At 36.8% G+C, this 15,832-nt stretch overlaps 3 protein-coding genes, 1 long non-coding RNA gene and 1 pseudogene across 4 annotated transcripts; 1 reads left to right on the plus strand and 4 right to left on the minus strand.

The window, feature by feature from the left end:
* Window positions 1-1,300: 1,300 nt before the first annotated feature.
* Window positions 1,301-2,665, minus strand: LOC120016208 (thaumatin-like protein). The gene is made up of 2 exons (XM_038868867.1): window positions 2,390-2,665; window positions 1,301-2,138 (listed from the first exon to the last, which is right to left on the minus strand). The coding sequence occupies exons 1-2, from the start codon at window positions 2,454-2,456 to the stop codon at window positions 1,468-1,470; spliced, it is 738 nt and encodes a 245-aa protein (XP_038724795.1). The 5' UTR covers window positions 2,457-2,665; the 3' UTR covers window positions 1,301-1,467.
* Window positions 2,666-4,385: 1,720 nt separating this feature from the next.
* Window positions 4,386-5,224, minus strand: LOC120016209. Its single transcript, XR_005471918.1, has 3 exons — window positions 5,141-5,224; window positions 4,875-5,056; window positions 4,386-4,780 (listed from the first exon to the last, which is right to left on the minus strand). It is a non-coding gene; the product is annotated as an uncharacterized LOC120016209 (long non-coding RNA).
* Window positions 5,225-5,235: 11 nt separating this feature from the next.
* On the minus strand, window positions 5,236-9,805 carry LOC120016699. The gene is made up of 4 exons (XM_038869603.1): window positions 9,777-9,805; window positions 6,478-6,656; window positions 5,494-6,362; window positions 5,236-5,325 (listed from the first exon to the last, which is right to left on the minus strand). Exons 1-4 carry the CDS (start codon window positions 9,803-9,805, stop codon window positions 5,236-5,238), a joined length of 1,167 nt encoding a protein of 388 aa, XP_038725531.1.
* Window positions 9,806-10,436: 631 nt separating this feature from the next.
* Window positions 10,437-13,361, minus strand: LOC120016700 (WUSCHEL-related homeobox 1-like). Its single transcript, XM_038869604.1, has 4 exons — window positions 12,790-13,361; window positions 12,372-12,689; window positions 12,106-12,182; window positions 10,437-10,997 (listed from the first exon to the last, which is right to left on the minus strand). Exons 1-4 carry the CDS (start codon window positions 12,956-12,958, stop codon window positions 10,437-10,439), a joined length of 1,125 nt encoding a protein of 374 aa, XP_038725532.1. The 5' UTR covers window positions 12,959-13,361.
* Window positions 13,278-15,522, plus strand: LOC120016701 (annotated as a pseudogene).
* The last annotated feature ends 310 nt before the right edge of the window (window positions 15,523-15,832 follow it).

Raw genomic sequence — 15,832 nt, forward strand, 5'->3', positions numbered from 1 at the left:
AATTACAATATAATACATATGTCCACATTTTGGAATTGGAGTTTGGAGGGTATTGGGTGGTAACATGTGAAGCCATTGATAAAGACATGATGGATGTCTGTGTGATGATATCAAGCCCCTGTGGCCCTGTTGGTGTCATTGACAAAGAAATTAAGAAAGCTAACAGGGTCTTAAAAAAGGTGCTCCAACAAATATAAGGAAATGGGCTTGATGAGTGTGTGGTTAAATGGCAGGTTCTTATTGGTCAGTGCTTCAGCCATTGGTCACCCACTGTGTGAACTTATCACGGATAAAACTAGTCAAAATTCCAATATTTCATTGGTTGCTTAAAAATAAATAAAAAGTATTTAAAAGTGTTAAGTTTAATCATTCCTTGTTTTATTTTAGTTGGAAACTAAAGATGACGTGACAATGGGCTGGTGATGATGTTCTTACTTAGTTACTCGTACCATTTGAATTTGATTATGAGAAGCTCTTACTTATCAAACAACAAGGAATGTTGTGGCCTATGGGCCTTTCCAAAAAAAAAAACAAGAAGAATGTTGAAAAGACCGAGATGGGCTTGGTTCAAAACAGAATGGATACATATTTGGGCCTAGGCCTAAAGGCCCACACTGGACACTACAACTTGCGCTGCTGGGCCTCCACCACGAACTGCATCGTTCGGATCCTATACTCGGAATTTACTATACAAAGATGACTCCCAACTCCTTAATAATTTGTAGCCTAACGGGCCGGAGGGAGTTTTCTTTTCCTCTTTAAAATCGTGGGTTCAATTATTACCTCTGCTCGGATATGGATTTACTAGCTCTACAGTGGAACAAATTTCAATTAAACGGTTTTGTTTGCTTTGTTTCAGCGATGGTGCTATTTTACAAAATTAGGTTCACATGACTGCCTTTCTTGCTCATGCCTACTTACAATAGGCAGAGATGCATACAGAAAGCGAATATATATAAACCAAGGCAGTGCCAGTCCATAACATGGAAAGCCGGCCCCGTATATGTCCACAAACATAAATCACAAGTGCCCTTCTCTATGTTAGGAGCAAAAATCTTGTCCTGACAAAATCCCTTACTCCCAAAATAAAATATGCACGTTAATGAGTAACAGAGGTGGCACACAAAAGTGAATCTATCTCGGGCCAACTAGATAGGATCGTCATGAGTTTAATTCCCGCCATAATTCCTTTGTGGTTACGCGTTGATTAAGTTTTGACAGGTAAAAACTTGTTCTTGGTGACTCAAGTATATATCTGAGTCTGCCATGATCCATTTTTAAAAAAATGGTATGCAATAGAGGAGTAACATAAGAAATAGGTCTAAAAATGTCATTTCTCAAGTCAGTGACAGTCCTATCCAGTGTGGCACACTTAACAGTACAACAAAAATAATACTACTACTAGTAGTACCTAAACCTAATTAAGATTACAATATAAATATTATATAAGTAACTAATTAGACTAAATTAGCGATAGTGAGGACAGAAAGTGATCAAGTAATTCCCTCTGGTGCAAGTAGCGATACTGGTTGGATCATCATAAGCATAAGAGTAGGCTTTGGGACAAGCAGTCTTGAAGATCTTCGAATAAGCAGTCGGTTTGCAAGTCTGAGGGTTCCCGAAGCTTCCCGTACAGCAATACCTCGGCGAATTGAAGGCGAAGCAAGCACTCTTACAGGCCACAACCCTCCGATTGTCTCTTGACCTAACTTGTAATCCGATCGGGCACATCAGATTCAGGTCACTCACGCAACCTGCGTAACTGCATTTGCCAGATCCCTTGAACGGCTTGATCGACATGGCCAGGTTGTAGCCGTCGACGAGGGAGACGTCATAGAAGTCCTGATCGTTTCCGAGAGTGATCTCCGCCAGTGTGGCGGGAGGGGCTCCGCCGATTCCGTCGCAGAAGAGAGATCCGCCGCAGTCTCCGGTGGCGCAACGGCCCTGGCCGTTGGCGTTGAAGGAGCAGCCGTGACGGCCCCAGAAACGGCCGGACCAGAGAGGAGGGACGTTGAGGGAGTAGGCTTTGTTTGGGAGGAGTTTGAATCCTCCACGCGCCAAGAGGGGCTTACCCGCGCCTGGTTGTATTCCTGGCCAAACTGGATGCGCGCACTTGTTGAACAGTGTGATTGTGGTAGCTGTTAACAACAAACCAAAATCAACCAAAACAGTTCAAATCTTTGTTTCACTGGGATTGGCTACAACACCTACATTGCTGAGATCTTCCTTATTATTTCAAGATTATTTGGTCAATAAAAACAAAATGAATGGGAACAATCTTAGAGCAAAAGTTTAAGCAGTCAAGTTTGGTAAATTTTACAAATCCAGAAAGGAAAAGACAAAAAAAGCTCACATTTCATGTGTCTAGGCAGCTAAGGAGGGGATTTACCTGAAATGTGGGAGAATAGGAGAGTGGACAGCAGTAGAGCAAGCAGAGGCTGAATCCTTACTGCCATTGTTGAAACTGAGCTTTGGTTTCTCCTCTTCAGTTCGTAACAAACTTGATGTATTGAGAAGGGTTTATATAGAGCAAGAATGAATTACGGGTAGAGATACATAAACAAAGATTTACTGGTTGATATTCAGCATAGAGTGTAAACGAAGTAGGTTGAATCATGAATGAATGTGGGGACAGTGAATGAAACTCGACCGTTTATCACTACTGTAAAGCGTGAAAGTAGAGTCATCAATCTGTCAAACACTCAAACTCAAACCTCTGGTTTTTTATTTATTTGTAAGGGTGAGTATTTTTGGGAGAGTTGTAAATGTACGATGACAAAGGACACAGCTTTCAAGAATGTCAGAAAAAGAGTTGTCTGTATCCCATAAAAAGAAAATGTATTCACACAATCACATGCATACTCAAGATACACGTATTAGAAATTCAACTTGTGAATTCTAGGTCAATTTTATCAGTCCTTCCCCTTCGCATGTCTAAACCCAAAAACAGATAAAGGGAGGATGTAAGCAAAACTCAAGATTGTTTTCACGTATTGAACTTGTGACATCTAAATTGTATCATTATTACTCTATAATCATACCACATGCTCTCTTATTTAAGACAAATAACTCACGTGGACAAAGATCTCATAGTGAGTTGGGTCGGGACATATAAAATGTAAGCAAATCTTACCCCACGTATAATATGTGGAGAGACGTTGTTTCCGGAGTTCTTGAGCAGATTGTGTGAAATATCTGCCAGTAGTTGCATAGACTCTCTCTAGTCGCTTCAGTCCCCCATATTTGATCGACGGTGTGGATTGGTTTCTGACAGAGTATACAGTACAGTCCTCTGTTTACGCTGCTGCAGCCTGCAGGGGCATGTTTAAGTAATTTTGAAGAGAGTGATAGATATTGATAAATGCATGATTTCTGTGGTGTCCCACAGACCCACAAATGGAAGAAAAAGTGTCATAGATTCTCTTGTAATTGTTGTCGTTTAGTGGTCTGTGCAGAGATCTAACTTCTAAGCCTCTGGAATTTGATTACACTAACGACGAAACCATAGATGCTCCATCCATGTTAAACCCAATAAATTAATAAGTCAATGACATGTGAACAAGAAAAGCTAACGGGGAGAGAGAGAGCCCATAAGTAGCACCATCATGGAATCGCTAAAGTTTTTTGGGCTCCAGGCATGGTGGGCTGCTTTTCCTGCATTGGTATCAAATCACATAGAATTTAATATTCATTCATTTGCGAGATTGTATAAAATATTCAAATCAAATGCTTTTTCAGAAAAAATTAAAATTTATGTTTAATATTATGAATCTCAATATTTTTTATTCTAACTATCTCAAATACTGAGATAAATATACAAAATTTTATAGGGATTATGCAGGGTTTACAATTTCACATGGATCATATAAGTTAATCTCAACATTTACATTTGGAATAATTGGTATAAAAAACATTGACATTATGGAGTTGCTTTTCTTGAATTTTCTTCAAAGCTATCATGAACCTCCTCATGTACACTTTTACGGGTACAAAAGTAAGGGAACATAATAGGATTGGTATGCACATGCCAGTCACTTCCTTTTCATTTCTACTTGGAGGAATCGTTTTCTTATTAAGGGTATCCTAGAAAAGGCCCATAACTAATTCACACAAACTTACTAAGGCCTTGCAAAGGAGCTAAATGGACGATGGACGGAGGCCCATTAACTTTTATAAAACCAAATCGAGAAAACATCAAGGTTTTTAAAACCGGACCGGTCATCGAACCGAAAAGTTGTTCGGTTCAAGGTTTAATGGTCCAACCGGGGTTTGAACCGGGTTCAAACCGGTTCAATAGTAATATTCATTAAATATATATTTATTTAATATAAATAATATTAGTTAAACAAATTATACATTTAATAACACTCAAAATAATATGAACATACATCAATAACATGCATTAATTGAAAAATTTACAATCATTCATAAGTCCTCTAGTCTTAAGTCTTAACTCTTAACATAACAAATAATAAGATCTTAAGTAGTACAAAACTACAAATCAAGTTCAAGTTCAAGTTCACCACAATAGTATAAATCCAAAAACAAGTTCAAGTTCAAAAAAGTAGTACAATCCAAAAACGAAGTAGTGCAATTCCACAACCAAAAGTAGTACAACAATTCACAATCTAGTGACCAACATCATATCCAAATCAAGTTGTAGCCCTAGCATCATCATTGTCACTTGTATCGCCAATATTGAGTTGCTCGTTTTCACCAACATCAAACGATGTAAAGTCAATGTCCTCATTTTCCTCACGATCAACAATGACATTGTCATCTAAAAAAATCATAGTAACAAATCACGCTCTCATAAATGTAATAACTAATAAATAATGAAGTAAAAATATAATTTTGATGTTTAATGCTCATACCACTTCGTAAATGTTGGTCGCTTGTATCAATTGTTAGATCTTCTATATTGTCATAAAGCATTCTCTCTAAATCATCATAGTCCATAAAAGTATTATCCTCCTCATCCTCAACAATCCAAAATTCAGTCTTATCAATGCATTCATAATCAACAGGATCATAAGACCTTTTTTTATATTTGTCCCTACAAACATGTATTCATTAAAGCAATAAATTAAAAATAAAATATAAGCATGAGTTTTTCAAAATTGCAACTTTGAAGTATTACCTGTTTTTTAGACGCAAATTATATTGCACATATACAAGATCATTAAGTCTTTGATGCTCCAGCCTATTCCTTCTTTTGTTGTGTTCCAATTTCGCTCACACCCCGAAGATGAAGTTGTCCAAGAATTCGAATAGCAAGCTTTTGCAGGTTTGGAGCACTATGACCAAAAGTCCTCCACCATTCATCTAAAACACATAAGAGAAAATATGAGAGAAATGATAATTAAGTAGTTGCAAACCACAATATTTATATTGTTTAATAGTACCTGGTTGTGTACTCTTACATGTAGTGTAAGCAAGTGCTCGCCCGAAACTCTCTAAACGATCACGAAACAATCTCGTTTCATCTACAACCTTTGACTGCATATTCTCTGGAAAATTGTTCTCTATAACATCAAGAAGACCTCGCATAACCTCAGGATTACTACAAAAGTTGTCACTATCATATTGGAAAGCTGGATTCAACCAGTAAGCAGCAGCATGAACATTTTTTCTCAACTGACAATCCCAACGTTCCCTGATAATATCTGTATAAGGCTTATGCAATCTTGTTTTCATCCTAAACATCTTCTGAATGCATATTTCTGCTCTATTAATCCCATCATAGATATACCCAATAGCAGGCCTTTCATCAGAATCAGCAATACGCAACAAGCGTATAATAGGATTAACAATTTGCACCACAACAAAAACATCATTCCAAAACTTATTATCAAGAATGGTGGCAACAACAACTTTTGCTTTCTTATCTTTTGCATATCTAGAATCAACAAAATCCTTGCTAGTCACTAATGCTTGTAGATCATGCAGATGCTCATGGAGACTATCCAATGCTATAAAGGTAGTAGCAAAGCGAGTCGCAGCTGGACGAATAATCTCTTTCCAACCCACTCTTTTCCTCAACCAAGATAACAAATATATATGATTGTATATAAACACAGTTATCTTCGATGCACGAGATGCAAGTTGACTCACAAACGCCATTTTATCAAAATCTTTCAAAATCAAATTTAAACAATGGCATGCACAAGGAGACCACTCAATATTGGTATATTTATCACTAATCATCTTCCCAGCTGCAACATAATTGGATCCATTGTCTGTAACCATATGAACAATATTTGTATGCCCAACCCATTCAACAACTTCATCAAATAACAAAAACAGAGCTTTGGCATCTTTAACAACATCAGAAGCATCAACAGTTTTTAGAAAAATTGTTCCTTTCGGACAATAAACAAGAAAATTAATCAATGTACGATGTCCTATAGACTCATAGGCCATTCAAAGTTAACCTGGATATTTATAGGAAATCAAATCCCGTGTTTCCTAACATACCTCTGGTATAGAGTATAGACAGACCGCAAACGATTAAACAAATCACGTGTTTGGCTGCTGGTGCTGTGCTCGCTGGCCTGACTGCTGGTGCGGCGGTGCTCGACTGGTTGCTGGTGGTGCTCCGGTGTGGAACCAAGGAGGTGGACGTCAACGGTGGACCTGCTGGTGATGGAGAGAGACTGAGAATTTGAGTCGACTTTGTGAGTGAATGAGTTTGTCGCTAGGGTTTTCATCAAAAGAAAACTAAAAACGACGTCTTTTTGAAGCTTAGAAGCAGTCTCTTAAGCAGTAAAACGACGTCATTTATGCTGATAAGAGAACCGGCCGGTTCATGTGAATCGACCGGGTCATACGGTTCAAACCGGAACCGGCCGGTTCTCTATAAAAACGCCGGTTCTAAAAATGCCCGGTTTTCATGAAGCAAACCGGACCGGACTAAGGTCCGGTCACCGGTCAGACCGGTTCGACCGGCCGGTCCGGTCCGGTTTTCAAAACCTTGGAAAACATGTCCATGTGGTTCGATATTGGGCCAATTAACTAAGGCAGTAAGTTACTCATAATAAGGCCTAGCATAGGAAATACCTTTCTAGTTCCCGGGAGGGAGGGATTGGGGTAGAAGAGCGGTCCTTCATTTCCTTTACTTTTTGATATTATTATTTTTTTAAAAAGTTCTTAAAATTTAATAAATGATAGGTGGCGATGATTTTAAATCTAATGATGTATTTTATATTGAATAAAAAAACCTAAATGGATGAAAGCAAAAATGCATGAAAAACTGGAATGGTTGTATACTGTTGGCCCCAATCTGTGAATAACATGACATGATGAGCTTATGATAAATATTATTGGGATAGTGAGATCACATGAATGGTGAGCATTAATTATAGATGTTTGTATTTATTTGGCATAAAAAATATATATATATATATATATATATATATATATATATATATATATATATATATATATGAGATAGAGAAGTTGCCTGTCCACACATGTCTAACACTCTTAGGTGTTGTCAACTTCTTGCAGAGCAGAGCAGAGCCTGCGCCCAGCTCGTTATGGCTCACTCAGTACTCGCTCATCAATTCTCTCTCTCTCTCTCTCTCTCTCTCTCACATTAATTCCTCATTCCGTTTGTTACATATATATCTTGTCTTATTCTTCAACTCTTATAATCTAAAGGGTCTTTGTATATACCTGTGTATACACACACACACACACAATGAAATTGATTGGAATAGCAGTAGTAAAGTTTTACGTCCATATATGATATATGCATGAGATGGGGGACCAATACGCGTATCGATATTGGTCAGGTTTGCGTACACACAATACCATAAAAATGGCATCTTGTTTTGTGCATATCGTCTCTCCAACATCTCAATCTTTTTGGTGTACTCACATATACATATATGATGCCAAAGCTTTGATACAGCAAGGACAGAGAAATTCTAGCCTGTTCCAGTGAAGATGGAAAATTCAAAGCAACTTTCAAATTGTCGGCAGAATTACTTTTGCATGGTAATGTGACGCCACACTATTTGAAAATCTGGCTTTTTTTTTTTTTTTTGCTTTCTTGATTGATTAAAATGTGCAATAATATTGACAAAAAAAAGAGTATTGTGGCCTTAATAAAATGTCCATGACTATTTTCACGATGATTTTACTTGAAATTTAATTTTTTTGATAATTAATAATCAATATTAATGTTTTCTCAAGGGCAAGTAAGAGTTGACAAGTTCAAATTCATTTATTGAATTTCAAATGTTCAAATTTGAGAATTAAGTTGAAAATTATTTCAATATGTACAATCCATCAGATTTTTGATTTTTTGAACAATAAACTCGTTGAAGAGGACATGTGTTGGATATGTAAGTTACATGTTAAACAAAAATACTAAAGATTTCAATATTTTTTGTCCTAACTATCCCAAATATTGAGATGAACACACATGGTCTATGTAAAATAATGCATGATTCATATGAAATTATGTTCGTCCATCTCCATTTATATATGTGATAGCTTAGATTTAAAAAAAAAACACTCTTATCTGTCAGATTGCTCTCACATAAATGTTGACCAAGTTATTAGTTTCTTTAAAAAATGTTAATTAGGTATAAGGGATAAGTATTGGCATAGCACTTGAACTTTTGTGAATGGATCATTTTGGCACTTGAACTTCATTTAGGATCAATTTGGCCCCTGAACTTTCAAAATTGTATTCCGTTACAATTTTCGTCTATTTAACTTATGTGACAACAAGTCTGAAACTCACGTGTCATATAAGTAACGGAAAACACCTGTCACATCAGTAAAAATTGATGGAGAATGAGTTCAGGGGCTAACAGACTACATTATTGAAAGTTAAGGGGCTAAATTGATCCAAAATAAAGTTAAAGGGCCAAAATGATCCTTTCATTAAAATACAGGGGTCATTTAAAAACTTCTCCTTAAATATAATAAAGATTCTGGTGTTGATTTGGTTAGAGAGAGGGAGAGGCTACGTATCATCCCAGTTTTCAAGGTATGACTATGACCGAAAAGGAAAAACATGCAATGCACGAAAGACGGAAAGAGAGACAAAATTAACACTTCTCTCTCTCTCTTCTCTGAGTATATAAATACATACATACATACATATATATATATATAATTATATATTGATCAGGGCCATCAGGCTTAGCTGGTGCAGGCGATATACACAGAAAAAGGAGAGGACGAGACACTAAATAAATACATAATACATTACTCTCTCTCTCTCTCTATGTATGAAGTATGAAGTGTGTATGGAGGAAATCCACGATACTTTGGTAATTGAACCTATCATATCATGAATGATGTGTTGTTAGATTAATTTGTATATATTATCTATAGCCAATAGCTATAGGTATCAGTACTATATATACATATAACATATATAGACACATCAACAACCCAAGCAGTCATATGCGACTTGGGGTTTTGGATTTGTAATTTGTCCCTGCTGGCCGCAGCAACCAACGTTTCTGTTAATAAAGTATTAGGGTTTTTACAAATTCAACGTACAACTTATATCATCTCACATTCTCACCTAGAAAAAAAAGTATAAACGATCCTCAAAATTCCATCTTTTTTTTTTCCTCTTATTGTTATAAACATACAAATTTTTATATATGAACGATAACAATCCAGTTTTGTGGATACATTTTTGTATTTAATGTATCGTCTGTTGAGTTATCTTTGTCGATATTCTTTTTTTTTAAATACCATTGAGAAATTTGCATCTCATTAGAATCGAACATTTGACACACATATACCTAATCCAATCAATCACCAAACGAACCATTGCCCGTTGTTCTTTGCAGGCATTCTTACCATCTCATCACAATTTTTTTTTATCTACAAGATTTTATGTTTCAGTGTTACTTCTTTGTCACACAACCAACGAGAAAAAACACTTCATCGGTTCCTACAATCAATTAAATTCTTAGAATATAGGACACAAACATACCATGTAACATTCTAAATATGTAAAACAGAATAAAATAAATCTGTAACCCAAATTTAGAGTAAGTTCAACATCAGCCTTTCACATCTCTCCCACTTTACCATCAAAATCTCTAATCTCTTCATCGGAAGAACCAAAACTCTCTTAAATCCATTACATATTCATATATATATATATATATGCATGTATACATACACACATCAAGATCAAGTTACTCAAACAAGACCTGTCCATATACATGTCCATGTCAAACAACATTAATAACCCCCCACTGTGACTGTATAGCATTCTATTTAATATAGTTTCTTCATTGAATATTCAACCAACATGGTCCAAATGCAATTTAGGGCAAACCCCCTTCCATGAAATGTTAACATCACCAGTCCCAATTTCCAACAAAATCTATAGCACATTTCCCATCATCCCTACATACATAGCAAACAAAAGTGACTTGACCCCAAGGTTTTCTCTAGTTCTTCAGTGGGAGAAACTCAAAAAACTGGTAAGATGTCAAATTTGCATTCATGGTTAGCTCCTCATGAGTTGACTCTTTCTCTTTACTAGTCATGCTGTCTCTGTTATTGCTGCTTTGAAGTGGAAACAATTCAAGGGTTTGGGACTCCCCAAATCCATTTTCATGATCTTCTTCATCGCAGGCGGTTCTTCTGCTGTTCAAGTCATAGTCAGCCTTAAAGATGTTTGATTTATCATGAGACTTAAACAAGCTATACTTTCGGTCCATTCTGCTTAATATTGCTGGAGCTATTACCGCTGACACGGCAGTGTTAGCACTAGCAGGAGGAGGAGTAGGGTTGGCAGTGCTACTAGCCTCTATGAGGTGATTAGTACTACAAGACAACTGCATCATCTGCCACGTGGCATTCCTCTCCATATTAATGAAGTTCCTCCTCTGCTGCTGTAATTGATCCTCACCGTCAAATGGGATCCAAACACCATGGCGATCTACAGCTATACATGATTCTGCTATTGTTGTCGTTGCTTTTGCTGCCCTTTGTATTGAAATGGACTGCTGAAATAATGAACAATACCATGCCAACACATGAACCAAAATAGTGCATGTAATTCAATCAACGTTGTACTAGCTAGGTATCACAATTGTTTGATGGTGCCCCTTCAGAAAAGAATAAAAATGCATGGGTGCTCAAATCAATGGCCTAACATTGTAGTATAGAATCTACCCAACAACTAATTGATAAATCTCAGATCACATGAAATATCCCACAAGCTCCATGGAACATTTGAGTCTTGGGCCAAGACCCAATTCAAGAGATAACGCAAAATGATATTAGTATACACTAAACTGAGAAAGAGTTCATCTCCCATATGGATTAGGGGGCTCCACAATCAGTTTCAAATTGTAGACTTTACAATTAAAATCCAATGGATTGAGAGATGTGCCACATCATACCACATTTTTATTTTTTCATTTTTAAAATTTGTATGATTTTTTCTTCACCATTGGATATGAATTGTAGACTCTAAGGAATTGCATAGCTCCCAAATCCCTCCCATATTATCAACCCGCTTATGCTAAGAGTTAGCATTGTCAATGGCTTAACGGATTTGGGGGCTCCGCAATTCCCTAGACTCTACAATTCATATCCAATAGTGAAGAAAAAATCATACAAATTTTAAAAATGAAAAAAACAAAAATATGGTGTGATATGACACATCTCTCAATCCATTGGATTTCAATTATAGACTCTACAATTTGAAACTAATTGCGGAGCTCCCTAATCCTCACCTAACATGCTAAATCACTGATATACACACACACATATAAAATAAGCTAGCACAAGACTCGAAGGACCCCCATCAAGTTTCATAACAGCAGCCCCGACAGAAAGGAAGGAATGCAGCTTTTAGACCCTTGATTTTCATTTCCCAACAAACATAGCTTTTGTTGATATCTTCCCAATAAAACTTTTTCATGATCTTCTTTTTCTCTTAATGAACCTTTTATTTTTTTTGTTATGATATGCATATTATAAGGCTTAATTTCTTTGTCATGGTCTTTTTAAGTTGAAAAAGGACATGAATGTGGAATTTTTTTTTTAAAATTTTTTTATAGAGAAATGTTAATAGAGAGAGAGATAGAGAGAGAGAGAAAAATGGACCTCTGGTAGTGTACTGCAGTCTGTAGAAGGTGTCCAGTTCTTGATCTGTTCAACTTCATGATTTGTCCTATTTCCCCCTTCAGACAAAAAGAAAAACAAAAATAATTCAACTTTTTCATCTAAAAAACACAGCACAAAAACAAAAAAATCAATAGAAAATAATAGAAAAGCAAACCCATCTCAAACAAAACAAAAAAAGAGTAAAATTAACAAAATGCATTTCATCAAACGCCTTCTAGACTATACATGTAGTGATGACTATTTACCAGAATATCTGGTTTCCAAGGCTTCAATGTCACGTTGTGCTTGTTCTCCAGGACTAGATTCTGTTTGACGGCGTCGCTTCTGTCTCTCTCTGGCTTTGTGATTCTGAAACCAATAGAACACATTCTTCCCTTCAATTTTCCCATACCTCCTAAGCTCTGCAGTGATGTGTTGGATTTGGTCCGCAGATGGAGTTCGAGTCCCTCGCCGATACAAATCCTCAAGAGTTCTCAACTGCTCTGGTGTTGGATTCCATCTTGAGCTCACAACAACTTGTTGTGCATTGAACTCTAGTCTCTTGCTTTGATCACCCATTGTTGCTACACCAAGAACAACACAACAAAACCCACGTTGTTAAATCTCAACATTACACAAATCTAATCATACAAAACAAATAAAAGAAGGAAAATAGATGCATACCCAGATGATGATTGTGTGCAAAATTAAAATCTGTGCCGTTGATATGGGTAGGGGAGTTGTTGTTTGTAGAGGGCATGACTGGCCTTGGAATAAGTGGCCTAAATTTTCTCCCATAAGAATCTGGTGTAATGAACTCATGAGCATTGTCGTTGTAACCCATCGTCCACATCTCTTGAAGCACTAATGTGCAATGGGTGTACGAAAGAAGAAGAAATGAAGAGGTGAAATTTTAAGAAAAGTTGAAAATCCCCCACCTTTTGTAACAAAGAGAGTAGCTATGGTTTATATATGGTATGTATTGATGCTAAAAGAAGTTGAAATTTTTTGTGGGTATTTGTTTAGGCTTTCAGAGAGAGAGAGAGAACAGTGAGGCTGACTAGGGCGAATAGGGTATTGAGAGAACAGAGAAGACAAAGGTAGAAAGATAAAGGAGGGAGAGAGAGAAGCGTGGAATTCTGGAGGGATTGGGGGATCATTGGGAGTAGACAATGAAAAACGACTTGACGATGATGAGTGTTATCATTCTCTCATTTATTGTGTCTCCTCCCTCAATTGACTTGTGCTTTTCATACTTATTCTATATCCGAACTGCCCCTCGATCTCCTCTTGCCTTTTTCTTTGTCTCCTCCCTCCCTCTGCGTACGGACTTTTCTTTTCTTCTTTCTTTCAGAATTCACAACCGCACCCATCTTGGTCTCATACGTTGTATGTATACATACAGTGATCCGAATGAATGCATTGGCTGTCGAATTTATTTGTTGTATATATATGTGTTTGATAGTAACGTTACCCTTTTTATGTGCTTACCCCAATTTACTGTCTGTCTAGTTTGGCATCTTCTTTTGCCTCTCTCTTTCAATCTCAAAATTTTCAGTGATAAATCAAAATTCCACTCTCATATCAATTGTGAATTTGAATAAGTAAACAGAAAATCGGCTAAGAGATACGGATACAAATACTCTCTTTTGTCGGCTTCGATCTTGTTCTCCCTACACATATTTTGACCTAATTTTATTTGTCATCAATGTGAAACGGATTAAATTGACAATCCAAATTTAGAACAAGCCCAAGTGACCTGTTGAGTTGAAAAATTATTGGTTAAAAAAAAAAAAGTAGTGTTGTTTGGTTCGAAGGCCTTATTTTTGTTATCTATTTTGGGTAAGAGACTAGTAGTAGTTTTCACTTTTCAAGGTCTATTTAAGTGCATAATTTAGTGATGATTATTGTGGTAAAACAAGATTGATATGTGGGATTGAGTGTGGGACCTATGAGTGGTATGGGCATAGATGCCTGCAAACACAATCATATCCTAAAAACACTTTTCATGAAAGTGAATATCTTTTCTATGATCAACTGTTCTACTCCAAGTTCCCAGGTCAATTCAGATTAGTTAGTATTTCTTTATATAATAAGTTCACACTCATATATATATATATATATATATAATTCACTCTCATGTTTATTAAAATGGTAAATTATAGTACATGTGACATATTAAGCGTTGGCCTAATAAAATAATTTCATGCTAATTAATAAATTCCTATAATATATTTTTTCCCCCTCATTTTATAATATTTATTAGTTTATTTCATTCCTCTCTTTTCTTTTTTAAGAGAATAATACCCATTTTTCTTTATCATATTATATGTTGTTTTATCATTTCATGTTGTTGTGAAGTTAAAATATTAATTATTTGATTGAAACAGTCAAAAATTAAGGATTTATTTTGAAAAAAGCTGACCTTAGTGCGTGCTTCTACACTGCACTAGACTATTCCCATTTTGCCCTTTCAATTAGACCAAAAATACGTGAGATTCTTCACATTCAAGGAGGTCAATGTGGGAATCAAATTGGATCAAAGTTATGCAACGTTGTTTGCGATGAACATGGAATCGATCCGACCGGCCGATACACCGGAATGACGGAACCTCAGATTTGCAACTGGAGAGAGTGAATGTCTACTACAATGAGGCCGATGGGGGCATATATGTGCCCCGGACCGTTCTCATGGACCTTGAGCCCGGTACCATGAACAGTATCCTGGCCGGCCCATATGGACAGATTTCCAGGCCCGATAACTTTATGTTTGGGCAATCTGGCTGGGCTGGAAACAATTGGGCCAAGGGCCAATATAGTGGGGGGTGCTTAGCTCATCGACTCTGTCCTTGATGTTGTGAGAAAAGAAGCTGAAAATTGTGACTGCTTGCAAGGTCTGAATTCCGACCTCCGGAAGCTCGCCGTGAATTTAATTCCTTTCCTTAGAGTCCACTTCTTCATGGTGGGCTTTGAAGGTCTCACATCTAGAGGTTCAGAGCAGTACAGAGCACTCACTGTCCTTGAACTGACACAACAAATGTGGGATGCTAAGAACATGATGTATGCTGCGGATCCTCGCCACGGCTGATATCTTACGGCATCAACTATGTTTAGAGGCAAAATGAGCACTAAAGAAGTGGATGATCAGATCATAAATGTTCAGAACAAGAACTCATAATACTTTGTTGAGTGGATTCCAAACAATTAATGTGAACTGTGAAGTCAAGTGTTTGTGACATTCCACCAAAAGGACTCTCCATGGCTTCAACGTTTATCGGGAATTCGACCTCCATACAAGACATGTTTAGGAGAGTGAGTGAGCAATTTACTGCCATGTTTAGAAGGAAAGCCTTCTTGCATCGGTATAGTGGTGAAGGGATGCATGAGATGGAGTTTATTGAAGCTGATGAAATTTAAGCTTTTCTAAGAATACACACAGTTGTATTCAAGAAGTACTCTTACATGACTCAACTTTCTAGTTTTGTTAAAGCTCTCTATCCCCAATAGCAATAGCGTATACGTATATTTAAGTTGTGGTTAAAAAATTCGTAATTGAATCTTGGGTTGGGTCGGGCGGTCCAGTCCGCCTTTTGATGGCCCACCTTTCCTCCCGTCCATTATGCCGGGATACGCTCCTGGTCTAACTTTTACCCAAAATTTGCTGACAAAAGTCTAACAGAAACCCATTGTGTGTCATCTGTCCATCAACTAGAAACCAACTCATTAA

The sequence above is a fragment of the Tripterygium wilfordii genome, chromosome 15, assembly GCF_013401445.1.
Source record: "Tripterygium wilfordii isolate XIE 37 chromosome 15, ASM1340144v1, whole genome shotgun sequence".
NCBI classification, from domain to species: Eukaryota; Viridiplantae; Streptophyta; class Magnoliopsida; order Celastrales; family Celastraceae; genus Tripterygium; species Tripterygium wilfordii.